We start from the raw sequence: 23,611 nt of genomic DNA on the forward strand, positions 1-23,611 counted from the left end.
GTGTTTGCCAGGCACTGGCATAGCCTCACAAGAGGCCGCTATATCAGGGTTCCTTCAGCAGAATCTTACTGGCATGTGCATTAGTATCTGGGTTTGGTGGCTGATGATGGGATGGATTCCCGGATGGGGTAGTCTCTGGATAGTCCATCCTTTCATCTTAGCTCACACACATATACACACATATGAAAAGAGAGAGGAAGAGAGAGGAGAGAATCTATGTTCATATTCATAATTGTCACTCATTATGCTTTAGTAAAAGGTCTCTGTTGGAATATCATACATGTGGTCCTAGTAATATTAGTCTTACAGTCTGATATATATATATATATATATAGTATATATTTGTTAGTGGCCATTTTTGAGAAACAAAGGAGGGAAAAAGCATTAAAAGGCAGAAAGTTTATTAATGTAGATCTTTAATATCTAGGTGTTTTGTTGCATATAAATTAGATGGATGGATAGATAGATAGATAGATAGATAGATAGATAGATAGATAGATAGATGGATAGATATTTAAAGCATGGAAATTATCTTTCGCACACTCATCAAACGTGGTTTCCTACTTACTCTGCATTATTAATAAGAAAGTGAGTAAGTGCAATGATAGTGATCTACTATGAAGGAAAACACCATCATAATTTAGCTCCACATAAGTAAGGATTTTAAGACCTTGAAACCGTCAAATTGATAGGATATTTGTAGTATGTGTAATGATTTTACTAAATCTGCAAATCATTGAAACACTTAAAATGAATAAACTAAGTTTAGATCTTACAGACACAATGTACAGTGAAAAAACATATTAGAGGAAATTATTAGAATTCATCTTAGTTATAAAAAGTCATGCTTAACAGTGACACTTACTGAGAAGAATTTTATCATCTCGGTTGGTTTTGTTGTGTGATTTCATATACTGAACTTACACATGGATGGCATAAGTCCAACTCTTGATGTGACCTCTTTTTATAAGTTACATATAAAGTATGCAAGCTATGTTAAAAAAATAGTTTTGGCATAGCATGCATACTGCTCTATAGCCAGCCTACATTTTCTAGAAATTGAATTATACTCCAGTTCTAATAAATATCCAGTAGCTAATAAATATCCAGTCTTTTATTATCTCTGTCAATTATTATATAATGTACAAAACTATATTGTTATGCTTTTATGTGATTGTATGGAGAATCGTTCTACATCAGTATTACAACAGTTATAATGCTGATAGGCATAAGAAATTTCACCATTACAACTTTGGGGACTAAAACGTGAAATACACTGAAAAATCCTTCTGAAAGGATGTCAGTATAATTATGTTAGAGTATAAGTAGATATGTAACGAGCAAACAACCACCACCATCACCTATAGCAACAACGACAACAATTAAAAATAATCATAAAACAAACAACAAAAAATCCCAAGGGAGCTTACAAGAAAATTTCATCTTTAAAACACTTGGTTTTTCTCTTTCTTAAAACAAAATCTGTGTAATAAACACCTGGATATTTGTTTTTAAAGTACGAAATTAGGGAGCTAGAGACATGGCTCAGTGTTTGAAATAACTGCTTGCTCCTGTAGAGGACATGGTTTCTATTCCCAGCACTCATATATAGTTTCGCCCAATCTGTATCTTCAGTTCCAGGGAAACCAACACCCTTTCCTGGCCCATGCCGGGATTCAAGTAATACACCTATGTGCATGCAGGAACACCCATACACATTAAAAAAATAAATATACAAGAATTTAAAGTATGATAATATTTTATCTTTACTTATGAAAGTACAAAGGCTTTCAATATTTCTTACAATCATGTAGATTAAGCAGCGGTCCCTGTTCTTTAATAATGTAAAATTCTATTGTTGATTAAATTGTGGCAACTACAGGTAGATCACACCCTAAATATTTAGAGAGTTCTTTTCAAATTTTTGTTCTTTCCATGAGATATATGTAGGCTTTAGAACTGCACAGATGGACTAGAAAAGGAAACTTGTCCAGAAAAAAAATACTTTAAAAGATTCTTTTCAAAGTTACTGTTTAGTAAATAATTGGTATAGAATTCTATTTATAATATTATATGAATTAAGTTTGTTTATAACATTATTTAACATTATGATATTTAACATATACTTTTATAACACACATATTTAATGTGTGGTTAGTTACATTGCTTTCAGAACAGTTATCCCTTTATATTCATTGAACCCATATTGCTTGACTTAAATTTCAAAAGAAGACAATTGGGAAAATACCGTGTGTGCTGAACTTGTAAATAATTCTTTTGTGTTGCCTCTACACAACATACTATGACATCTACCCACATGGCATTTCTATTGTATTAATTGTTACTAGTAATGTATCGATGTTTAAGCTGTAGGGATGGATTCTGTAAGTTACATGTAAGTACTGTATCATTTGACATATGTGACTTGTCATCTTCAGTGTTTACCAGGGGCCTAGAAACTGTGGATTCGGAGGAAATGCTACATAAGTAATTTTTCTGTGTGTTCAGTCTGTGTTCATGTTACTGTGGCAAATACATGAAAGAAGAATTTAATGAAGGAAACTTCACTGTTTCAACAATTCCAGTCCATAGTCACTAGGGTCTGTGTTTCTGGAATTATGTGTAATAGCAGCTAAGAGATAGAGAGAAACATGAAGGAGCCCCCAGGACAAGAAATAGCCCCCAGTGACCTACTTCTCCCTTTAAGTTGCCCACCCTCCAAATTTTTCCATCTCCCAATTATTCCAACAGATTTCTAGTTAATGAGTGGATTAAGCCACAGATTCCGTGAGGCCTCATGATCCAATCACTAAAGTCTAGGTCTACTACCTCAGACCAAGCTAAACATGAGCCTTTTGGGAAATTCATTTACTAATAACAGAAACAATACAGTAGAAAAGAGATAGATACAAAGATACATAGATACATAGATACATAGATTTAGTTGATAGAACAGGGCCATGGCCAACATTTTGGATATGGTATTTAAATATTAATAACCTATAGGCTATACCATATTCACTGGCATACATGGGTTGAGTCTGTGTATACGATTCCTAGGTTTTGTAGGAGAAAGCTGTCAGCATCCCATGTGTCAGGGTCATTGTCTTCCATGAAATAAGACAAAAAATTCTGCAAGTTTAAATTTAAGCTGTTGGATGCCACTTTTGTGAAATCATATGTTATTGTTAAATTTAACTTTAAATGTGATTTTCTGTTTTATGGTTTGAATTCAAGAATCGGTCTGAAGGTTTGTTTATGGAGGGCTTGATAAGTTTGCTCATTAATTCATATGTCAATAGCTGTTTGGAACTATTCCATTGTGTATACAATTTAAAATGTGTTATACAAAATAAATATGCACAAATGGCATGTCAAAAGTAAGTTTATTTGAGAAAACACAACATTTTTAATCATTTGTGAGTGAGAAGAAAGGGAAGGAAATGACAAACCAGATGCGGTGTCTGCTTGTCATCTTATCACTAGAGATTTCTAGGACCATCAGGAGGAGACAGTTCCAAGGAATAAAGGGGGAGGGGGAGAATACGGAGGGAAGAAGAGAATGAAGAAGGAGGAGATGCAGGGGAAGGGGAGGAGGGGGGACGAGGAGAATGAAGAAGGGAGATGTGGGAGGAGTGGGAGAAAGAGGAGGAAGAGGAGAATAAGGAAGAGGAGGATGATGGAAAGAAAATAAAGAAGGGGTTTGAAGTTAAAGTAGGGAGATGAAGGTAGAGTGGAGGCAAAGGGGAGGAAGTAATATCAAAAAGTGAAAGGAGATATTTAGAATCTGTTTCCTTGAGTCTACATCATTCGTTACACAGATAACTTTTTAACCACTGTTGTGGTTTCTTGTCTTTATTTCACCGTGTTTACATTTTCCTCCCATCAAACATTTAGGACAATAGTCTCTCACAGGGATTCAATTATGCAGTGGTTTGGGGTAGATCTCATCCACTTAAAAGCTGTTTTATTTTCCATAATAGCATATTCCTCAGTTCACAGCTGTCTTGATAAATTTGTAATGATGCCTGACATTCTGTAAGAGAAGACCCTATAGGTGAGAAGAAACTCCACACTGATGCTAAATATTAGCGTTACATAGTAATAAAAGGTCTAAAATAATTTTGGATGAAATGAACAATTGATTGGGTGCATGAAATGTGTCTTGTAATTATTATATATTTAACATGACCTCAAAATTAGACCCTTTAAAGTATATTTTACACAGATAATGGTTATAATGAAAGGATGTATATTGTCTGTGATGGAAAATTCATTTTGAGGGTTGTTGATAGAAAATACCACTATATCTAGTATAAATACAAATACTGGAAAAATAATCTAACATGACATTTCTAACATTTAATTAGTATTAAATAATATACTTGGTCAGTAAGTGACATTAAGCTGTTTAAAGTTTCACCCGCTGCTTTTAAGATTGATTTTCATCAAAATTACTGTAGTAAAATGTTTTCTTTTGTTGTACAGACTCAAATAGCAAACCTCAATTTTAAAATCGGCTCTTATTTGCAAAAAAATGCTTTGACATAGTGCATTTGTTCTGCCTGGGCAGCAATAAAGGATTGTGGTATCATTTTGAAGAAGGTTGTTTGACAGAGCCTGTTTATTTATTTGGGGTAATGTGAGCTGCATTCAGAAAATGCCATATTTTGTTTCATGATTGTATACATTCTCCCCCATTGCTCCCAGGCAAGACTTGTAAGCAGAGAAGACACGGGTTTAGATCTTTTTTCCAGGACCAGTGCAAGTGCTTTGTCTGTGAACAAAGAAAAAAAAAGCCAGACCCACAGATACTCAACAGGATCTTCAAGTAAGCTATGGTTTACTTCAGACTTAATTTAGAAATCACAAATGAATTGACTGAGGCTAATGGCAGCAAGACTTCTACAGATAGCGGGTAGGGTGCTAGCCACCTGTGCTACCCACAAGGAAGCCTTTGGCCTCTTCTCTTCCTTTACATTTCTCCTTTGATATAGACTAAATTAAATTACTTGTAAATGTAACAGCATCAGTGTTTCTTTAATTATATTATGGAAATCAAGCTGCTTCACTCCTCCAGGCTCCTGCGTCTGTTGAATTACTTGATCTGCTTTCTAAGGGTTTTTTTTAGGGTAACGTTTTAAATTTAAATTTGCATGTTCAATCAAAGCATTTGAGCCTTTATCACTAATAACTGCTGTAATGAAAGTTATTTTTAAAGAAAAATTCAAATATAGCAGAATCTTGCATGATAAAGTGTCAAATGATAATGGATTTTAAAAGTATTTATATTTGTAAAATGCCATTATGTTACAGGTGAATTTATATTCCTGCCTACCTCATATATCTATTATCTGTTACATTTAATTTATGAATAAAACAGCTTGATTTACTAATATATAAGTTATATCAACAAAATGTATAGTAGCTAGAAACACTGGGAACAGCAAATATTTTTTTGAAAATAATTGAAAATTATGAAAAATATTGGCATTTTAGGAAAATAATCCCTAACTTTTTCTATCTTCATTAATTTATATCCTAGACAATTTGAAGTATACTGTAATATGTATGACACACTAATACAAAAAGTGTTTTATTTTATATTATATGCGTTAATTTCTCAAAACACAGTGAGATCCAAGTTTATACATAAGGTCATACAACATTGTAATTTCTCCTTTTGAAAGCTTGAATACTCCTTGATCTTATATTTATAGAAATCAATATTCTATTAAATATGAAATTTCCATAGTTGGTGCTTCCCAGATAAAACTTGAAAATCATTCTGAAGGTTTCACTTTTCATCCAGGTCCTTGGACTTTGGTAGGTTATAAGAATTTAAATCCCTTTATGCATGTAACTTAACTGTGACAAATATTGGTTTACCTTTATAAATTATTTCAATATCTAGTTTACATATGTTCCTGATTTTAAGATCTTGCAATTCTTGCAATCTTGTTACTTGATTACAGAATCTGGTTAGTTTCTCTACATTATTTTAAAATATTTTAGTTTTATTGACATAAATACAATTACTTATTGAAGTCAAATTCCTGGGTTCTTGTTAGAATATCTTGATCACATTGATTTCAGCTGTGACACAATATGTATTAATAATACTGCCTACCTTATACATTGAATATCAGTTTTAATCACTGTAGGTAAAAATGGACAATCTAGAATGAAAACGAGAAACAAAACACTGGTTTTTCCCCAGAGTATAAAAACTTTTCATCAGGACTTGTATGTAGTTTACTGGTAGAGAGATTGCATATCAAGCACAGACCTTAAGTTTGGCCCCCCAGCACTGACCAAATAAAAATAGAAAGAAACAAATTGAACACTATCAAGAAACTGTTGTTCATCATATGCCACCAGGAACTTAAATGGTTCAATAAATCAACAACTATACTATAGCACACAACTTTAGGTTTCATATGACATTGATCCTCAGATGTACATAATCATAAATAAAATCCGTGAGTTTGGTTCTTTGATTTAGCTCATTTTTGTGCCTACTTTTGCATTATTTTTAAATATTTAACAATATCATATAAATGTATTGTAAACATATTAGAATACCTCTTACAATCTTTGATTCTACCTCATCTTCCACAGAATCCCATCTCAACCAAATATAATCTGTAAGATACTAAAAGAATACTATATCAACTGCATGAAATTCCTAGTAGTTGGCAATAAATGACTCTATCATAAACACTAACAATCTTTTAATATGTTCAGCAGGTAAAATTTTATAATAAACCACTTTAGGAAACAATTATATTAAATGGCAAAATGACTGGATAAGTAATTAGTCATTGTAATTACTCATCTACTCTGACATCAGCAGAATACAATTGTAATGACTGTGATCTCTGTCTTCAAACATTACCTAGTCATTCCTGAAGGGTTGCTATTAGAATCAAACAGAAAGCATTTAGAATAATATCAGGTCAAAATAAGAGATAATAACTGTTTTGCTAGTCATCACCAAGGAATGACAGCTGATTTATTATACTGGGATCTCAAGGGTACAGATATATAGGCTAATTTGTTCTCTCTCTCTCTCTCTCTCTCTCTCTCTCTCTCTCTCTCTCTCTCTGTGTGTGTGTGTGTGTGTGTGTGTGAACTTTATTCTTAGTCACTTGACCAAAAATACTTAGCTTAGCCTTTTAGACTATAGAGATTGTTTAACCTTCAAAGATTTTACAAACTGCACTTTCATGGCCCTGGGCCAATCACTTATAGCGTTGAAAGCTCTTTTTCCTTGAGCTTTCTCTCTCTCTTTCTCTTTCTCAAAGCTTGTCACCTTGTTAAAAAACTAAAGCATTTCTTTGTTACTTTGAAGGCCAATCTAGAGAGTGGTTTATGGGTCACAGCTGTGAAACCCTCTTTGAGCCTTTGGACTCCTCCAGACATTTCCCTTCACTGTTATAATAATAGTGTAGTGTGTATTCTTTGTGATCAGATGAACTCTGGTTGTAATATCCTAGGTCTACTATCAGAGACAAGTCATATGACTGTGGGTAATATAATTCTAAGGTGAAGTTTCCTCTGGAAAGCGGGGGTTAGAATGTTTCTCTCACAGGGTATTATGAAGAAATGAGTAAAAATGCGTCAGAACAGGTGACATTATTTAACATTTTGAAAAGTGGAAACAATCAATTCCACTGTTTTCCTCTTTTGTTGTAGCTTTTGTGTCTTATTGTGATTCTAAAACAAATCCACTCAGAACTGCCTGCCTTTTGTATGTTCTTTTACTATGCCAGCCATCAGAACCAATTATGTCTTGGCCAACAGAACTTCCTAATTTTTGTCCCCTTTCATTGTAACTTTTCATTAAAAGAAGCCCAGATTGCCATCACTGTATAGATTTCCAAACCATCTTAAAATTTGCAAAGAAAGAAGAGGTTTTATTGCTGCCCAGCACTTGAATGTCAAGAGAGTATCTTATTTAAGTAATGGTTAGGCAAAGTGTTTTATTTTATTAATTAGTTTGGCTTACTCTGTTGTTCTCTTTTAATATCTATTATCTAACACATATCACAATAATAGTTTTACTGTAAATGTGTTTTATAGCTTTAAAATACTTTTATTATGTTCTATATTTCATGATTAAATTTCTTAGATAACATAATTTTGAAGAATTTAAAAAATTAGATTTCATTTCTTGCCCCGCCCCCAAAATGAGGAAGTAGCTACTTGCATCCTCCAAGTCATAACTTACTTGATAAAGACTAGAACATAAAAATTTCAAATTATTTATTAAGTGTCCACTCTTTCTACATACTCACCATGGAGACTTCTGATCATCACTAAGCATCCTGCACAGCCTTCATTTGTACATTTAGCAAAGAGCTGGAGATTCATGATAGCTCTGAAGTAACTTAAGAACAAACCACAAATCCTGTCCTAATTTGGATACATAGAAATATTTCTTGAATTGTTAACCCTTTCCCTCGGGCATTTGTTTTTCGTGACATGGAATTGTTCAGAGATGACTCAATGAATGTCATTGTATTGAGAGTGGTAGACCTCTCATAAGCAAGGAGCTTCCCTTGTCCTGAGAAAGACAATTGGGAAATGAATGAAGTGGGAAGAAAGCCTTAGAAACAGAGGCAAATAGTAAAACTCAATATATGTTTTTAAGGCCATTGAACAAATCTTTCTGGGTCAGAGATTCCACATTCTGAATAAATAAAAGAATAAACAGCAAAAACAGAGTGTTTATCACAAATTCGTTCAAATACCAAAGCAATGTAAAATAAGATGAAATTGGAAAGGAACTTAGTTTTCAATAAGTTTTAAGGTATATAATGTGTCTTTCTTCCTAATAATGAATAGCTAAAGAAGACTTCAGAAAATTGCTTAGGGTTTTAAAAGCTTAATATTAGTTGAAAAGATATTCTGACTGTGTTCTGACTCAAATATATTAACAGTACTTCTTTCAGTTCTTATCCCAAAATGATAAATTTTGTCATCAAAAGCACGAAGTGCAGTTGTTGACATTCATGCCTGATAACTAATGTAGACTGAGATTATGTAGTAGAATCTAAATTATAAGTAAGTTCTAAAAATGATCACTATTTTTATTTCAAATGGAATGAGCACATTTAATAATGTAATTTAAAGTTTTTCAAATCAGGAATCATTGACATATTGAATACTGATGCATGTCTACTTATATAAGTACACACATATGAGCACCTTATTTGAGCTAAGCTATACTTATGATCATATGCCAAATGAATTCAATGCTTAAGTATTATGATGTATATATTTGGGGTCTTATTTAAACAACACATCCCCACAGCAGCTTGAATATCTACAATGTGTCAAACACTCCTATAAGCCACTAATAAATACAAAGTTGTCTTTTATACAGTGTATACACAGAGACACAGTGAGAATATAGATTTACTGATATACTTATCGTGTATTTTTATTACTTTATCTTTTAGTGAATATTTTCTGTTGCTAAACAAAACAACTATATACAACTCTTCAAACAATATATGTGATTTAGAGTGATAATAGAAGATTTTCATGTACCAGTACTGCATATATGATGGAATTCAACCAACATGAATCTGAGATTTTTAAGAGTTTGGACTCTATAGTGGGGAAAAATTTCTCCCAGGATCACTAAACAGATTTGATTGGTCATAGTCATGTCATACTAATTTTTAAAGTTAATGGTTCTTGTTCTCTACTCCAAAAGTGCATGTTCCACATTGGGGAATTTAATGAAATATTCTCACTTCCACAGAAAGCTCCTGGTATAGAGTAGATCCTTAATGTATATCGGCTGTGTGAATGTGGAGTGAATGTATGGGCAGATGAGAATTCCCTGAATACATTACAACCAAGAAAGATAGCATCTGACATTTTCTTCCTCCTTCACTGGAGGTAAGGGATGGTCGCATAGGAAGCTAAAAACCTTGATAGAAATCCAACAGTCGATTCCCTAGTGTTCAAGAGTATCTGCCATGTCCTATGTACTCACATTTATAATCATTCATGGAAACAACCTGTCAGTATATGAAGGGGTTGATTTCATGTAAATTTTTACAAATAAGCCGTCATGACGCACAAACTTCTATAGTTCCTATTTATGTGAAGTCAAGCTGTCATTTGTTCACTCAAAAGGGAATTCAGGTTACACTTTGTTGATTGAGGATATCACACAAAGAAGAGAACAGAGCAAGACCACCCTGCCTACCCATCACAGAGTTATTGATCTATATAAACATTTGCTGGGGATTTGGGCTCATGATTTGAAGCTTATTGAAGGGAATACCGTATTAACACTTCAGTAAAAATATTCCAAATCTTCATCTTCTTGAAACACTTCTCTAAAGATATTTTCATGAGCAAGCTAAGAATGGATTTCATTATAAAAGAGAAATTCTTAAAGCAATACCTTTATTGCAAATCATATAGCGAAGCTGCCCTTGTTGGTAACTGGTAATAACTTGATAATGAACATAACTTATAAGTTCATGTGCTATATTATAGCTTTTGGACTAGAAGTTCATATATATGTATAGATATTGAGAGTATGTACAAAGAACATTTGTATACAAAGTAAATTGGATCCAGTCTTTCATTCTCAGCTTGGACTATATTAAGTGTTATTTTATTCACAGTATTTTAGGCATGAATTTGAGAAAAAAATTATGTCGCTAAACAAATACTTACTGATCATCAAGTATAAATGAGTGACTATAATGTATTTTAAATATAATTCTCCATTAAATTAAATTTCTAAATTCTAATATTTAAAAACACTAGTCTATTTCTATATGTCATAATTATACTTACACAGCAAAAATTATGATTTTGTAATAGAGAAGAGACCTCCATTTTGTTTTCAAAATTGTGAAAATCTCAATGGAATTTCAAAAATATCAGTATTTCTTGTATGAAATACCTTCGCTTTTTTCCTCTGGAAGCATTTATAATTAAACTCCATTCAATACAAATGTGGTAATATTTCAAAGTAGTGATTGTTGTACTTTGAGAACCAATGCATGGAACTTTCAGTCAGCTCTTTCAACTGTGAGGATGCTTGATTAAATGAGGTTGTGTGTTTTTCAAAGAAACTCCAACAAACATAGCACTTGTTCCCTCTGAGCAGAACTCCTTAATATGTTACTTTTATAAGTTATCCTCTGAGTAGATATAGCAACTATCACTAGGAGTATTCTTTTTTTTCCAATTTTTTATTAGATATTTTCTTCATTTACATTTCATATGCTATCCCGAAAGTCCCCTATACCCTCCGCTCGACCCTGCTCCCCTACCCACCCACTCCCACTTCTTGGCCCTGGAATTCCCCTGTACTGGGGCATATAAAGTTTGCAAGACCAAGGGGCCTCTCTTCCCAATGATGGCCGACTAGGCCATCTTCTGCTACATATGCAGCTAGAGACACGAGCTCTGAGGGCACTGGTTCGTTCATATTGTTGATGGACTACTGGCATGAGAGCCTCTTTGGGGGACCTTGAAGCCTTTCATTATGGAATAGCACCTATTTGAGGTCAACAAAGAAACCATTTTGAATTCAAAAATATATAGCAGGTCATACTTAATTGTATCTCACCAGCTAAAATGATAGAACCTCCATCAGAACATCTTGCTATTAAAGATGAGAAAAGCACAGTCATGTGACACTTGATATTACCACATTAATTAACTAGATAGAGGTATAATTTTATATTTTATAATATCAACAAATGATGATGGTGATGATAGATAATAGATGACAGTTCTACATACATAAACATATAAATACCTACCTACACGCATACATGCATAAATACATATATAGAATAAGATAGATGACAACACTATGTAAAATAGAAATGTAGTGAATATCACCTCCTAATTCTTTGTACATGACTATTTATAACTACACATTGATTTATAAAGTTTTCCAATACTATTATTTCTTTGATGGTTTTTCCTACTCAGTTCGTCACCATATTTTACAAGCGTTTTTGCCTATTCCTAACATATAACCCCTTTAAAAATCAAAGCTTCAGTAAATCCAACTATCTAGTTGACAGTAACTCCAACTATCAATAAGTGACTATCTAGACACTCTACTTTCTATAGGTCCCTCACATTCCAAAACTTGAATTTATAAACATGATTTTTTTCACTAAATATTAGAAACTTCTTAGACTTATGTTAAGTATCTGTCAGTGTTTGATGCCCAAATATATTCTAGTTATATTTAATTATGTCCAGCTTGCACATCTTCATATCAACTGAAACCATATTTTTAGAATAATAAATTAAATTTCTTTGCAGTTTTCAACTGAATGATTAGAATTTTATGTATACCTGGATTTTTAAAAAGTAAACATTAAAATTTTAAGTGAATAATTTAAAAAACTCATGTAGTTATATAACTTTAGAATACTTTCTACAAACATTATCTTAAGGAATATGATATGAAGAAATCTTTTATTTTCTGTCTACTTTTACAAGGTTCTCAGGACTCACTATTCATAATGTTTTCAAAGTATGTTTATGTTTCTATGACCATAACCACAAATATATCCTAGTATTCTTTGAACAACAGTAAAAGATTCAGTAACAGAAATCTTCCAAGATTTTTATTTGTAGACAGGAAGTTGGTTCAATACATATAAAAGATATAGAAATCTAAAAATATCTTTTAATGAAATGATTATAAAGTTAAAATTTTTGTTGAAGGTATAAGATAGATAGATAGGTAGGTAGATAGATAGATAGATAGATAGATAGATAGATAGATAGATAGAGATTTTACTGTGTTGACACACTGATAGCTTTTCTTCATTTTATTTATATGCCTGATTTCTATATAAGGTAAAAACCCTAGCCAATGCTTGTATAAGCAGGTATCTACCTCACATTTTTTTCTTTTTCAATGATTTTGTTTATATTGCTATTTTACTAAAGCCATGCTTTGTTACTGAATATGAAGCAAAATTTCTTCTTTAAGATAAATTCTAGTCAGGTGAACAGTAGTGACATACACCTTTATTCCCAGTACTCAGAAAGGAGAGGCAGGCAGATTAGATTTCTGAGTTGGAAACCAGCATATTCTACAGAACAAGTTCCAGGACATCCTGAACTACACTGAGAAATCCTATCTTGAAAAAGTAGACAGAGGGGGCTGGTGAGATGGCTCAGTGGGTAAGAGCACCCGACTGCTCTTCCAAAGGTCCCGAGTTCAAATCCCAGCAACCACATGGTGGCTCACAACCATCCATAACAAGATCTGATGTGCTCTTCTGGAGTGTCTGAGGACAGCTACAGTGTACTTACATAATAAATAAATAAATCTTTAAAAAAAATTCTCACATAATGTAAGGCTATATTACTTTAAAAAAAAGTAGACAGAAGGAAGGAAGGAAGGAAGGAAGGAAGGAAAAGAGAAAAGAGAGAAAAGAGAAAGACACTGGTAATACAAAATTCAATTTAAATTCTGTAACTATCGTTGTGCTTTCAGCAATAATAATGAGACTACATTGCCTGTGTCTTCCAATTTGCAACTGAAAGTAGTGGTCTATATTTTGCAGAGATATCAAAGTGGAAGCCTCAAGTAATAGTTTGAGACATAGTATATTCCTTCTCCATGCTCTTCCTTCAGTGTGGTGTTTTCAGTAATAGTGTGAGGGAATTCATCTTCATATGGGTGCTGAAGCATATTGAAAAACATGAAATACTCTAAAAGCAAATTGAATAATAAAATTTAATTTTAATTTTAAAAGCCAAGTGCAACTATATATGTGTGTGTGTGTGTGTATGTGTGTGTATATATGCTATTAAAAGCTACACATATATATACACACATATATGTATATATATATATGTGTGTAGCTTTTAATAGCAACTTTGTTCTACTTACAAAATTCACTATAACAATTACTAGATGTTCACAATTTGTGAAAACTGTACAACTCCATTATAGAACATGTTCAACTGATTTTCATACTGTCCATAAAAAATTTAATTATAATCCCTCCTAGAGATTATATTTTTCCCAGATTTAAACATAAGCTTTGATATTACAAATATTTTTGACCACTGCCAGCCAAATGGTTTAGTGGCTAAAGGCATCTGCCACCAAGGCCAAGTACCCAAGTTCGATCCTCAGACTACAAGGTAAAAGGTGAGAACTATCTCCTGCAAGCTGTCCTCAGCCCACGACATGAGGGCTCTGGCACCTGCCTGCTCCCACTCTCCACACACAAATGAAGAAATAAATGTAGTCATAAATTTAAACATTTTTGACTGATTTAAACTTTTATTCTATACAATAAAATCAGAGATTTTTTTTTCTCATTCTTTTATAGTGTTCTAAATATCAAGAAAAAAATGTTATACCCACATCACAAAGAACCACTACTAATATAGTTTGGTCAGTGGCAATGTAAATTTTTAAACTCTAAGGCTCCTTTTTTATGACAGTTGTATGTGCATGTGTGTGTGTGGGCATGTGGGAGCACAGGCATGTATGCTCTGCTTTTGTAGAAGTCAGATGATCATGGTGAGAACTGACTTTCTCCTTCAACCAGGAGAGGAGTAAACTCAGATCAGTAGGCTTGCAAGCATATACTTTTACTATTCCAAGGCTCTTTCTTAGTATTGTTTAGAGTGTGGGGAATGTGTGCGTCTGGATCTTTTGGTGGTGGTGGTGGTGGTGGATTTTCTTTTTTCTTTCTTTTGGTTTTTGAATTGTTGATTTTTTTTTCCTTTTGTAAAAAGGTATTAGACAAGGTCTTTAAATATACAGACTTGTTAAATCTTCATATTTTATCTCTGAAGTACTTGACAATTAACAAACGAACATTGAAACAACTCATTAAAATGAATAGTTATGAAACTGGATGGTGCTGATACAGTTAGTGCACTCCTCTAATATAAATCATATTTAAAGTTCTCTTAATAAGAAAGGATACACAGAAGAAATTACTATTGTCTGACTGTCTTGAACCAATTGGTACTATCCAAGGTTTGACACAGCCTTTGGAAACAGTGAGCAACAGTAAGGCCAGTTAGATATTACAGTTATTAGTAACCCAAGGATAATATTTTCAGATCTAAAATAGTAGTTAGTTTAAATATAGATGGCACAGTCCAAAGAAAGACAAACTTCATCTGTCCTTATGTGGGAAAATAGCTGAGCATGTCAGCTACATTTATTCCTTTTGAATAAAAAGGAACTTTTTTTGAGGACAGTATCCATTCATGCTCTATTGATAATAGATTAAAGCAAGTTTTAGCTATAACTTTTAATTCTTCCTAATTTTTCATGACAATTTTCTTTCTGAAATAAATCATTTTACCCTATTTTTTCCTTTTATTATTATTGTTGTTTCTTTCAAGCCAATTTCTTACACCAGTTAATGTGGTACAAAAATAAATGGGCATGGTCAAATGTGAAATGCATTTGTCAAATGAATGAAACTAAAGAGAAACAATATAATAAATCCTCAGGCTATTCATGATTATTGTTGCCAAATGTCTCTCTGCTAAGAACTAATAAGCATGAACAGGGATAATGAAAGTTTCCATGAAAAACTTTTGGGAAACCTATCCACAAGTCTTCACTATCTGAGGATGTGGAAATAAGTATTTGTTTCATACAAGTTCCATATGAGGACAGTAAAGATGAAATTCAGAGAATAGAGTCACATGGGAAACCACTACAGTATAAAAGTTCCTGATAGTATTTGCTTCACAGAAGCAACCTGACAAGAAATTCTCCTTGAACAACGGGAAAAGGACAGAGTCTACACAAGAGTCATAAACACACACATGATGAGTGGATGGGTGAACGAAAGCAGTGTTTTCAATTGAAGATAGCAAGTGAACTTGAAACTACAATCGAGGTTTTAGAGGTTCCCATTTTAAAGGATGTAACAGACATTTTAGAGATTACTCAACATGCATGATTTTGCTTCGAATTTACTTTGGCAAAATTAAGGTGAAGCAAGGAAGAGAGAAGATAATTAAAAATTTAAATACAGTGTTACATCTGAGCTAGAGGGAATCAAATGAATACATATGACAAGCTAAGATAAAAATACACAATTATTTACCCAATCAATGTCACTGTTCCTTAGTTACAGACACTTGTGGACTCATAGATGTCAATATATGGAAACAGAATATAGTTCTGAAAAGAGCGTTTTTAAAAATGATTGGAGTGTTTTATAAATAGACTTCACCCACATCAGCATGGCAAATGTACTTCCGTCATCTGACTTTTTAAAATTCTATGTAAGAATAGAAGTACTGAGGAGAAAGTGAGTGTTAGAAATACTGGTTATTAAATTTCACTCTGTGTATAATGAGATGCACTTTTGATTACATGCTGATGTGTTTAAAAGTACAATAATTACCTAATATGAAATAATTGAGAAATCATAAAACCACAACAATCGGGGTAATGAAAACCAATTACCAATAGAAGGAAGGGTTCTGGGTAACTTGGATCTGGATGGGAGAGTAGCAGTCTATTTCAGAAACAAATCACACAGTGTTCAGACTTTGTTACCGAAATCAAAACACCAAAGTCAAAATCCTCCTGGAGGAAAAATATTAAAATGAACAATAGTGAGAGAATATATCAGAGCAGACCAAGACTTTAATGCCCTTTGTTTGCTGCGTATTCTAGCCATTTTTGTGAGTCTGTCCAGAAAGCAGACACAGGGAATGATAAAGGATAATTAATTGAACAAACATATACTAAAAGTTGGAAAGCAGTGCATATTGTCTTTTAAAAAGATTCTAAGTCAAGTATACGTGGTAGTTATTATAGAAGCTCTAAACATGCAAGATATTCTTTATGATAAATTTCTCTATGTGATATATTTTAATTTTATATGTTCTTATTTCAAAATAAATATACTTTGTCAATGCTAAATATTTCTGTTATACATGTTGACATTTTAAATTTTCAAGTCCTAAAAATACAAAGAGAAAGGAAACATAGGCACCTTATGCATGGTAACACTGATAAGGAACTCTGTGGATGTCTTTGTGACTATAAAGTGTATACAACCTACTGTTTTTCTTATTTGTCTCTTAAATAATAAGAAGAATAAAAATAGGCCAGATTTGACAGTGCACTGTTTCATGGCCAGCAGTCAGGAGACAGAGTCAGACAGATTTCTATGAGTTCCAGGTTTCCCTTGTTTACATAGTGAGCTCCCAGGCCAGCCAGGGCTACATAGATTTACACTCTTTCAATGTCAAAACAATAAAAAAGAAGTATAATTTTCACTGATCAGTGGCAATTTGGGGAATTAGAAAGATTCTGTGAACAACTTGCAATCTATAGAAATAAAATTTAAAATCTCAAGAGCAAGCAGAAGGACAGGGAGCACATGACCTATGTCACCTGGGCATCATTACCTGGATTCTTGGTGTAGAATTTTAAATGTACCTACTTGAACTTCCTTCAGACCCAAGATTGAACAGAGCAATCATCTTTAAGAATGCTGTCACTATACCACCAATCAAAGAAAACACATGGTGGAACTTGTGGCTCTAGCTGTATATGTAGCAGAGGCTGGCCTAGTCGGTCATCAATTGGAGGAGAGGCCTTTGGTCCTGTGAAGGCTCTATGTCCCAGTATAGGGGAATGCCAGGACCAGGAATGGGAGTGGGTGGGTTGGGGAACAGGGGGAGGGGGAAGGGGATAGTAGGTGAAACTAGGAAAAGGGATAACATTTGAAATGTAAATAAAGAAAATATCTTAAAAAAAAAAAAAGAGAGAGAGAGAGAATGCTGTCATTTGAAGTCTGTCCTATCTTCTCTGCTGTGAGCCTGGCCAATAAACTAATTCATAGCACTTAAACTGCTGTGAATGTGTTGCTGCTAAAAATTTGTTCTGGTCACCTTCATTAAAATGTTGATTTTTCCCCTCCATGCTTTACTTACCCTGTATCTGCCGTTAAGTATTACAATATGGGAAGGCCTTTGCAAAGGTTTTTATAACCAGACACATAGTGCGGGGTATACTGATGAGAATCCAATGACGTATGGCTGTACATCATGAGATCTCTATTCTGACCTGTTCAACAGTTATTTTTATACATACCAGGAGAGTCATTCATAGCATCTTGCATATTAAATTACTTGTCAAAACACAGTACATATAGACCTTGACATTGGTTAAGGAACCAAGGATTAAATCTAAAAAAAATAAAAAAAAAATGTTTTATTTTTTTCTTATGACCAGAACAAATCTTGAGCAAAACAGATCATGTGGCAAAGAGGTGGCTTCTTGGGGAGTAGTGCCCACTCTTGAAGAAACATTTTCAGCACAAACTTGAGAGAACAATTGGCTGTCTCCTAACATCAGCTGCAAATACTCACTAGACTCTTGTTAAAAAGTAAAATTCAGAACAATTATACTGCAGAAAAATACTGCTAAAATCCCCTTGTTCCTGGAGATCTCTTCAGAGTGGTATGTCTAACTCCACTATCAGTTTCTTGAAGCAAGAACCTTTTGCTATTTTATTTCCATGTGGGTAAGTAATTTTAGAACGATTATACATTGACCGTATTAAATTGCTTTTTACTTCTGTGCTTCATTCTTGGAGTAATCATGAGATGAAGTAATGACGCTGTTTTGAACACTAATACGTGATTCCTTCACAGTTGTTTTTGCTCTTCAGTTTTTTTTCAATGTGTCTAGCGATTCAAGAGTTTATATGATAACAAAGACGTGTACTAATGCAGTGAGAAAATAAGCCATATGGATTACTGCTTAAATTGTTCATTTTCACATTGCAAGATAATAAACTCAAGCACTTAATCACACCTAAACTATTGTCTTAGAAAATGCTCTCTGGTTACCACAGTGTTGCTTATTTTAAAGCCTAATCCCCCAGTTGTCAATTCACTAACAGCATACTTCACAATTGCAGTGAATCTGGCCAATAATGTTTTTAAAATTGTAGTTATTATTTTCCAAATGAACCGTACTAGGAAAAAAAACTGTATAAAAAGCCTTTGTAAATACAGGAGCAGAGTGAGGATAACTACAAGAAGATCTGACGCCTCATCAGTAAATCCAAAATAACAATGGCCAGAGAGCAGTATTAGGAAAACAAATAGGCCGCCTGGTACATTTTTAATAAGAGAATTCTTCAGGATGCAGAAACACTGTTCTAATTAAAGGCTGCTCGCTCGCTTTCTTGCTTTCTCTCTCTCTCTCCCTCTCTCTCTCTCTCTCTCTCTCTCTCTCTCTCTCTCTCTCTCTCTCTCTCCTTTCTCCCTCTCCCTCTCTCCCTCCCTTCCTTCCTTCTTTCTCTTTCTTTCTTTCTTCTTTCTTTCTTTCTTTTCTTTCTTTCTTTCTTTCTTTCTTTCTTTCTTTCTTTCTTTCTTTCTTTCTTTCTTTCTTTCTAACATGCTGTTTTAATTAATTTCAATCTAATTTTAAAATAATTGTTCTGGAAGTATGTAAAGTTATCTATAAATATTTAAATAATGTGGACATACTGTTTAGATGGTTTTTGGCATTTTGGTTTCAAATTTTTATTAAGGACAAAGTGTTTGAATGATACATGTGATTAGATAGCTTCATGAAGAATACTATTAATCAATAATAAGCTATGTTTTTGGCTTCAGTTTTAAAGCTCATACTTATTTCTACCTACTACTTTGAATAATGCTTGCAACAACCTAATTTATCTCTCTCTATTTGAGCAACACATTTGGCTAGACATTAGTGAAATTATTGCTCACCTTCTATTAATGTCATTTTAATATATTATTTCTCAGATGCCTTACAATCCCACACTGTCTTAGCCATATATATTCCCATTCATATATATGTGTTTGAGGACTAAAACCTATTGTTTGGGGAATATATATATATATATATATATATATATATATATATATGAATATATCATTCTAGTAAAAACATGCACAGTTTGTTCTGAGAGTTTTAGCTGCTGGAGTGTAATGACAATTTTCTCTCACTGCTTTTTAAAAAAGACTAAAGTGGACTTTCCATTCTTTTATTTGTGAAAAATTAAATGAAATCTTTCCCATCTATAACACTGTGAAAGCGGCTGTGTTGTCAGCATGCTCCACTGGTAGGCTTTAGGCCACTGGTTTATCATCTGGGAAATCTCTGCTTCAATTCCAGATCATACCTGTTACTTGAGTATCCTATCCCGTTCTGCTGTCTCACCAACAGGGATAGAATACTGTCTACATGTGGAGGTTAACTTCAGTTGTCATTTCTCTCCCTTACTAGTTTCTATGCTGAGATTTGCATCCAGGGGATGCCAGCTGAAAAGTCTCTCAGCTCCTGAACTGTAGCCTCTTTATGTCCCAAATACCATTTCCCAAAACAATAGGTTTTAGTCCCCAAACACACACTTTCCAGAAATACTCTTTTTGTAGACTGTCAGTAAAATAAGCTCCTTTGCAGACCCTCAGTAACTTATTTGATTTTTTTTTTAGTCATGATATTAACACTAGAACCTAAAAGGTACTACTCTGCTTATGAAAAATATTTTTAAACATGAAATCATTTTGAAGTTCACACTCACATTATCTTGTATCAAATTTAAATCATAAAGCACTGCCCACAAAGGACTATCCTTGTACTAATTCTTTTAGAATGTTTTAAAATTTATTGAAAAATTTTATTAGAATATATTAGCCTAAAAAGAAAAAGGTTTGTGGAAGTTGGTTTGGTTTTGTCTAAACTTATTTAACTATGATGGCATCCGAATAGTAAGCCCTGTGGTTTGAACCCTTGCCTCAAGCAGTATTGAGGAAGCCCTGGAATGTGTCTTTTTGCTGCTTTTACAGTGGTTTCCCCACAAACACAGCCCAGTTGCTTAATCCCCAGGAGATTTGAAGCAGATGAGCAGAAACTTTAACAGTATTCTTGATATAGCCCCTTTGGATCTTGCAGAACAAAACATGCTTTGTCCACTTTCACATTTCTGCCACCACCATTTGTTTTAACCTCTAGCAGTTGCTGTTACTTCTCCACAAGTAATCTATTACTGGATCCAGATAAAGGAGTTTTAACCCCTCCCACACCCACACTGCTGACAACATTTTCTAACACCTGGTCACAAAATAGCCTGACAGTTTGCTGTCCTTGCAATACAGCTGCAAAGACACTCCCACACCAACCTCTAATGCCTGTGTATCCTAATCCACTCATACAACAGCAGTGGGGTCTGTCTGTGTATCTCCGTATGTGTTTTGCTAGATTGAATTCTATGGATGCTCTCGATTTCTATGTTTAATGCACTGTAGATTCTCTCACAAAATCTTTGTTATTAAGAAATAATCCAATGATTCACCTTTTTAGGACAATTTTAGTATATGCTATACTTTATAAAATATACACCACTGTATAGTAACCTTTGAAACATAGAAATGTTTAGATTGATTATAATTTTCCACCATTGCATAGTCTTGTAACATTGAACCCACAGCCAGGAAAATAAAACGACCTAAATAGAAAGAAGGAAACAATCACATCTATTCTATCTCATAGAATTTCTTTTTATTTAACCTAAACGTAATTCACACCAACCTTTTTATCATATTACTTTGGAAACAATAGCTTAACAAAGTTTTTTTTTGTTAATTTTTTAAATAAGCTCGGAGAATATAAAAAAAAACTTCAAGTACCTGTTGTTGATTTAGGGCTGCCTCTTACTCTAGAGTATATGTCTACTGGATCATGATAAGTGAAAGCATATTTAATATCACTGTTTAGGTTGCTCAAGCAAGGGAATAATTGCACCAACGATAACACATACAAGACCTTCTATTAAAGAGCGCATATCATTCCGTGACAATCCTCTTCGACTCAGTGGCGGCTGGGGAGGTGGCAAAAAGAAGGCGAAATTCTCTACCTAATAACCCCAGCTCCGGCGCTGCGGACACAAGGGCCATGATTTAGTTAACTATGTGGGTATCCAGGCCTGCTATCAGCTGGAAACAAGGTTTTGGAACATTTCGCTTTTTGTTTCATTATGGTAATTTATAATGTTGTCATCCGGGGGCAGTCACTTTCTCATTGATTGCTAGAGTTTGCATTTCCTCTTGCATTCTTGTGGAATGGCCTCATCCCAAAATAATTTTTAAGACACCTCAGGGAAATGTGTACGTACACTTTCTCCTTTCATTTATATTTTTTTTGACACATATATTCAAAATTATTCTTTTAGCTATTTTAATATAATATGTAAATAGCTATAACTATGTTGATATTGCTTTGAGAAATATTAATGAATTAATAAGCTTGAATCGACCAAAATTCTTAGTATCTTAGAATTTATTATAGTCAAAAAGTATATGTATCTTTAGGTTAAAATGGAATATGAATTTAAACATTTATCAACCTGATAATTTGAAAGTATATCTGTAATGTTTTACTCAAGTGTGTTTTATCCTTGTTCATAAGAGGTAGATGTGAATTCCAATTCTTTAAAACAATTCAACTCACTCACACATGCGCAATCAATTTAAATTTTGTTAAAGCACCTTTAAATTGCCATTTGAAATTTGTTTTAGAACCTGAAAATGATCATTTGCAAATATCAGTATATTTTCTTTAATTTCAGACAACTTTTAGCAAGGTCTTACTAGTGTGAGGGTAGTTCTCCCCTGTTATCGCAGCAAATACAGTATGCAAAATGTTGCACTGGGCTCTGGGCTTAGAGGCTCTGCTACTCTGCATCTGGAATGCCTTTCCGGAAGTTGAGCCAGGGTGCTCCAGTGGCTCCTGGTAGTTTCTCTGTGTAATAGGATCCAGTGAACCTCAGGCTTCTCTTCTGTTTCTCCAGTGAAATTCTTTACTCAGAGATGACTAAACAGATTTCAAGATACATTTGTTTACTTTTTTTTTTTTTTAAGTAATTCCCCATGTACTTTTTGGACTCCTGTTGCATTTCAAACCTGTAAATCTCTTTTAGCCTTATTGAGATAGAAATGTTAATGAGCCTTGAGCTGTCAATCTATAAAGAAAACATTGATTCATGTGTTTCAACCTAGAATTTGAGCTCTACATGTATTTGTTTTGTGAACAGTTAGGCCATCCCTTTGCTAAACAGCATCCACAAATCAGCATAAAGTAATGATGGAAAATATTTTATCTCAGCTTATTTTCAACTATGAAGGAGAAAAACCACATTAAAACTGACATTGATAGGGTTTTATGGTTCATAAACCTCCCCAATGAAGTGGAAAGGCTAGTATGAGAAATGAGATGTTTATTATTAAACTGTTTTCTTATGTAAAATAAACCTCATAGTTTTTTTCTTCTGTAACGTTTGTGATATTTTTCATAATAATAATTGTGAAGATCAGTGGTATTGATGCTCTTAAATTTGTAGACAATGATTAATAAATGTCAATAAAACTGTTTGTGAATTACGGTGTTTAAATCAGAAGGTCTTTTTAATGTGGTTTGTTGTACGTACCCTAAAAGTGATCATCCAAAGAACCTTATAATCTCAAACCTGTCATTTTGTCGTTCTGGTTGTATGTTTGTGTTCATGAAACTGATATTTTTGAAATTTAATAAAACATTAAGTGTTTGAAAAAA

At 33.5% G+C, this 23,611-nt stretch overlaps 1 protein-coding gene across 1 annotated transcript in view; it reads left to right on the top strand.

The window, feature by feature from the left end:
- The window catches only part of LOC115064680 (leucine-rich repeat and IQ domain-containing protein 1-like), a 155,215-nt gene extending 133,294 nt beyond the window's left edge, over window positions 1–21,921 (top strand). The window contains exons 16-17 of the mRNA XM_029542030.1: window positions 4,711–4,831; window positions 21,779–21,921. Of these exons, the coding sequence (XP_029397890.1) occupies window positions 4,711–4,831; window positions 21,779–21,921 (264 nt within the window). The remainder of the gene's footprint in view (window positions 1–4,710; window positions 4,832–21,778) is intronic.
- The last annotated feature ends 1,690 nt before the right edge of the window (window positions 21,922–23,611 follow it).

Source organism: Mus pahari, chromosome 9 (genome assembly GCF_900095145.1).
Source record: "Mus pahari chromosome 9, PAHARI_EIJ_v1.1, whole genome shotgun sequence".
In the NCBI taxonomy this organism is placed as follows: domain Eukaryota; kingdom Metazoa; phylum Chordata; class Mammalia; order Rodentia; family Muridae; genus Mus; species Mus pahari.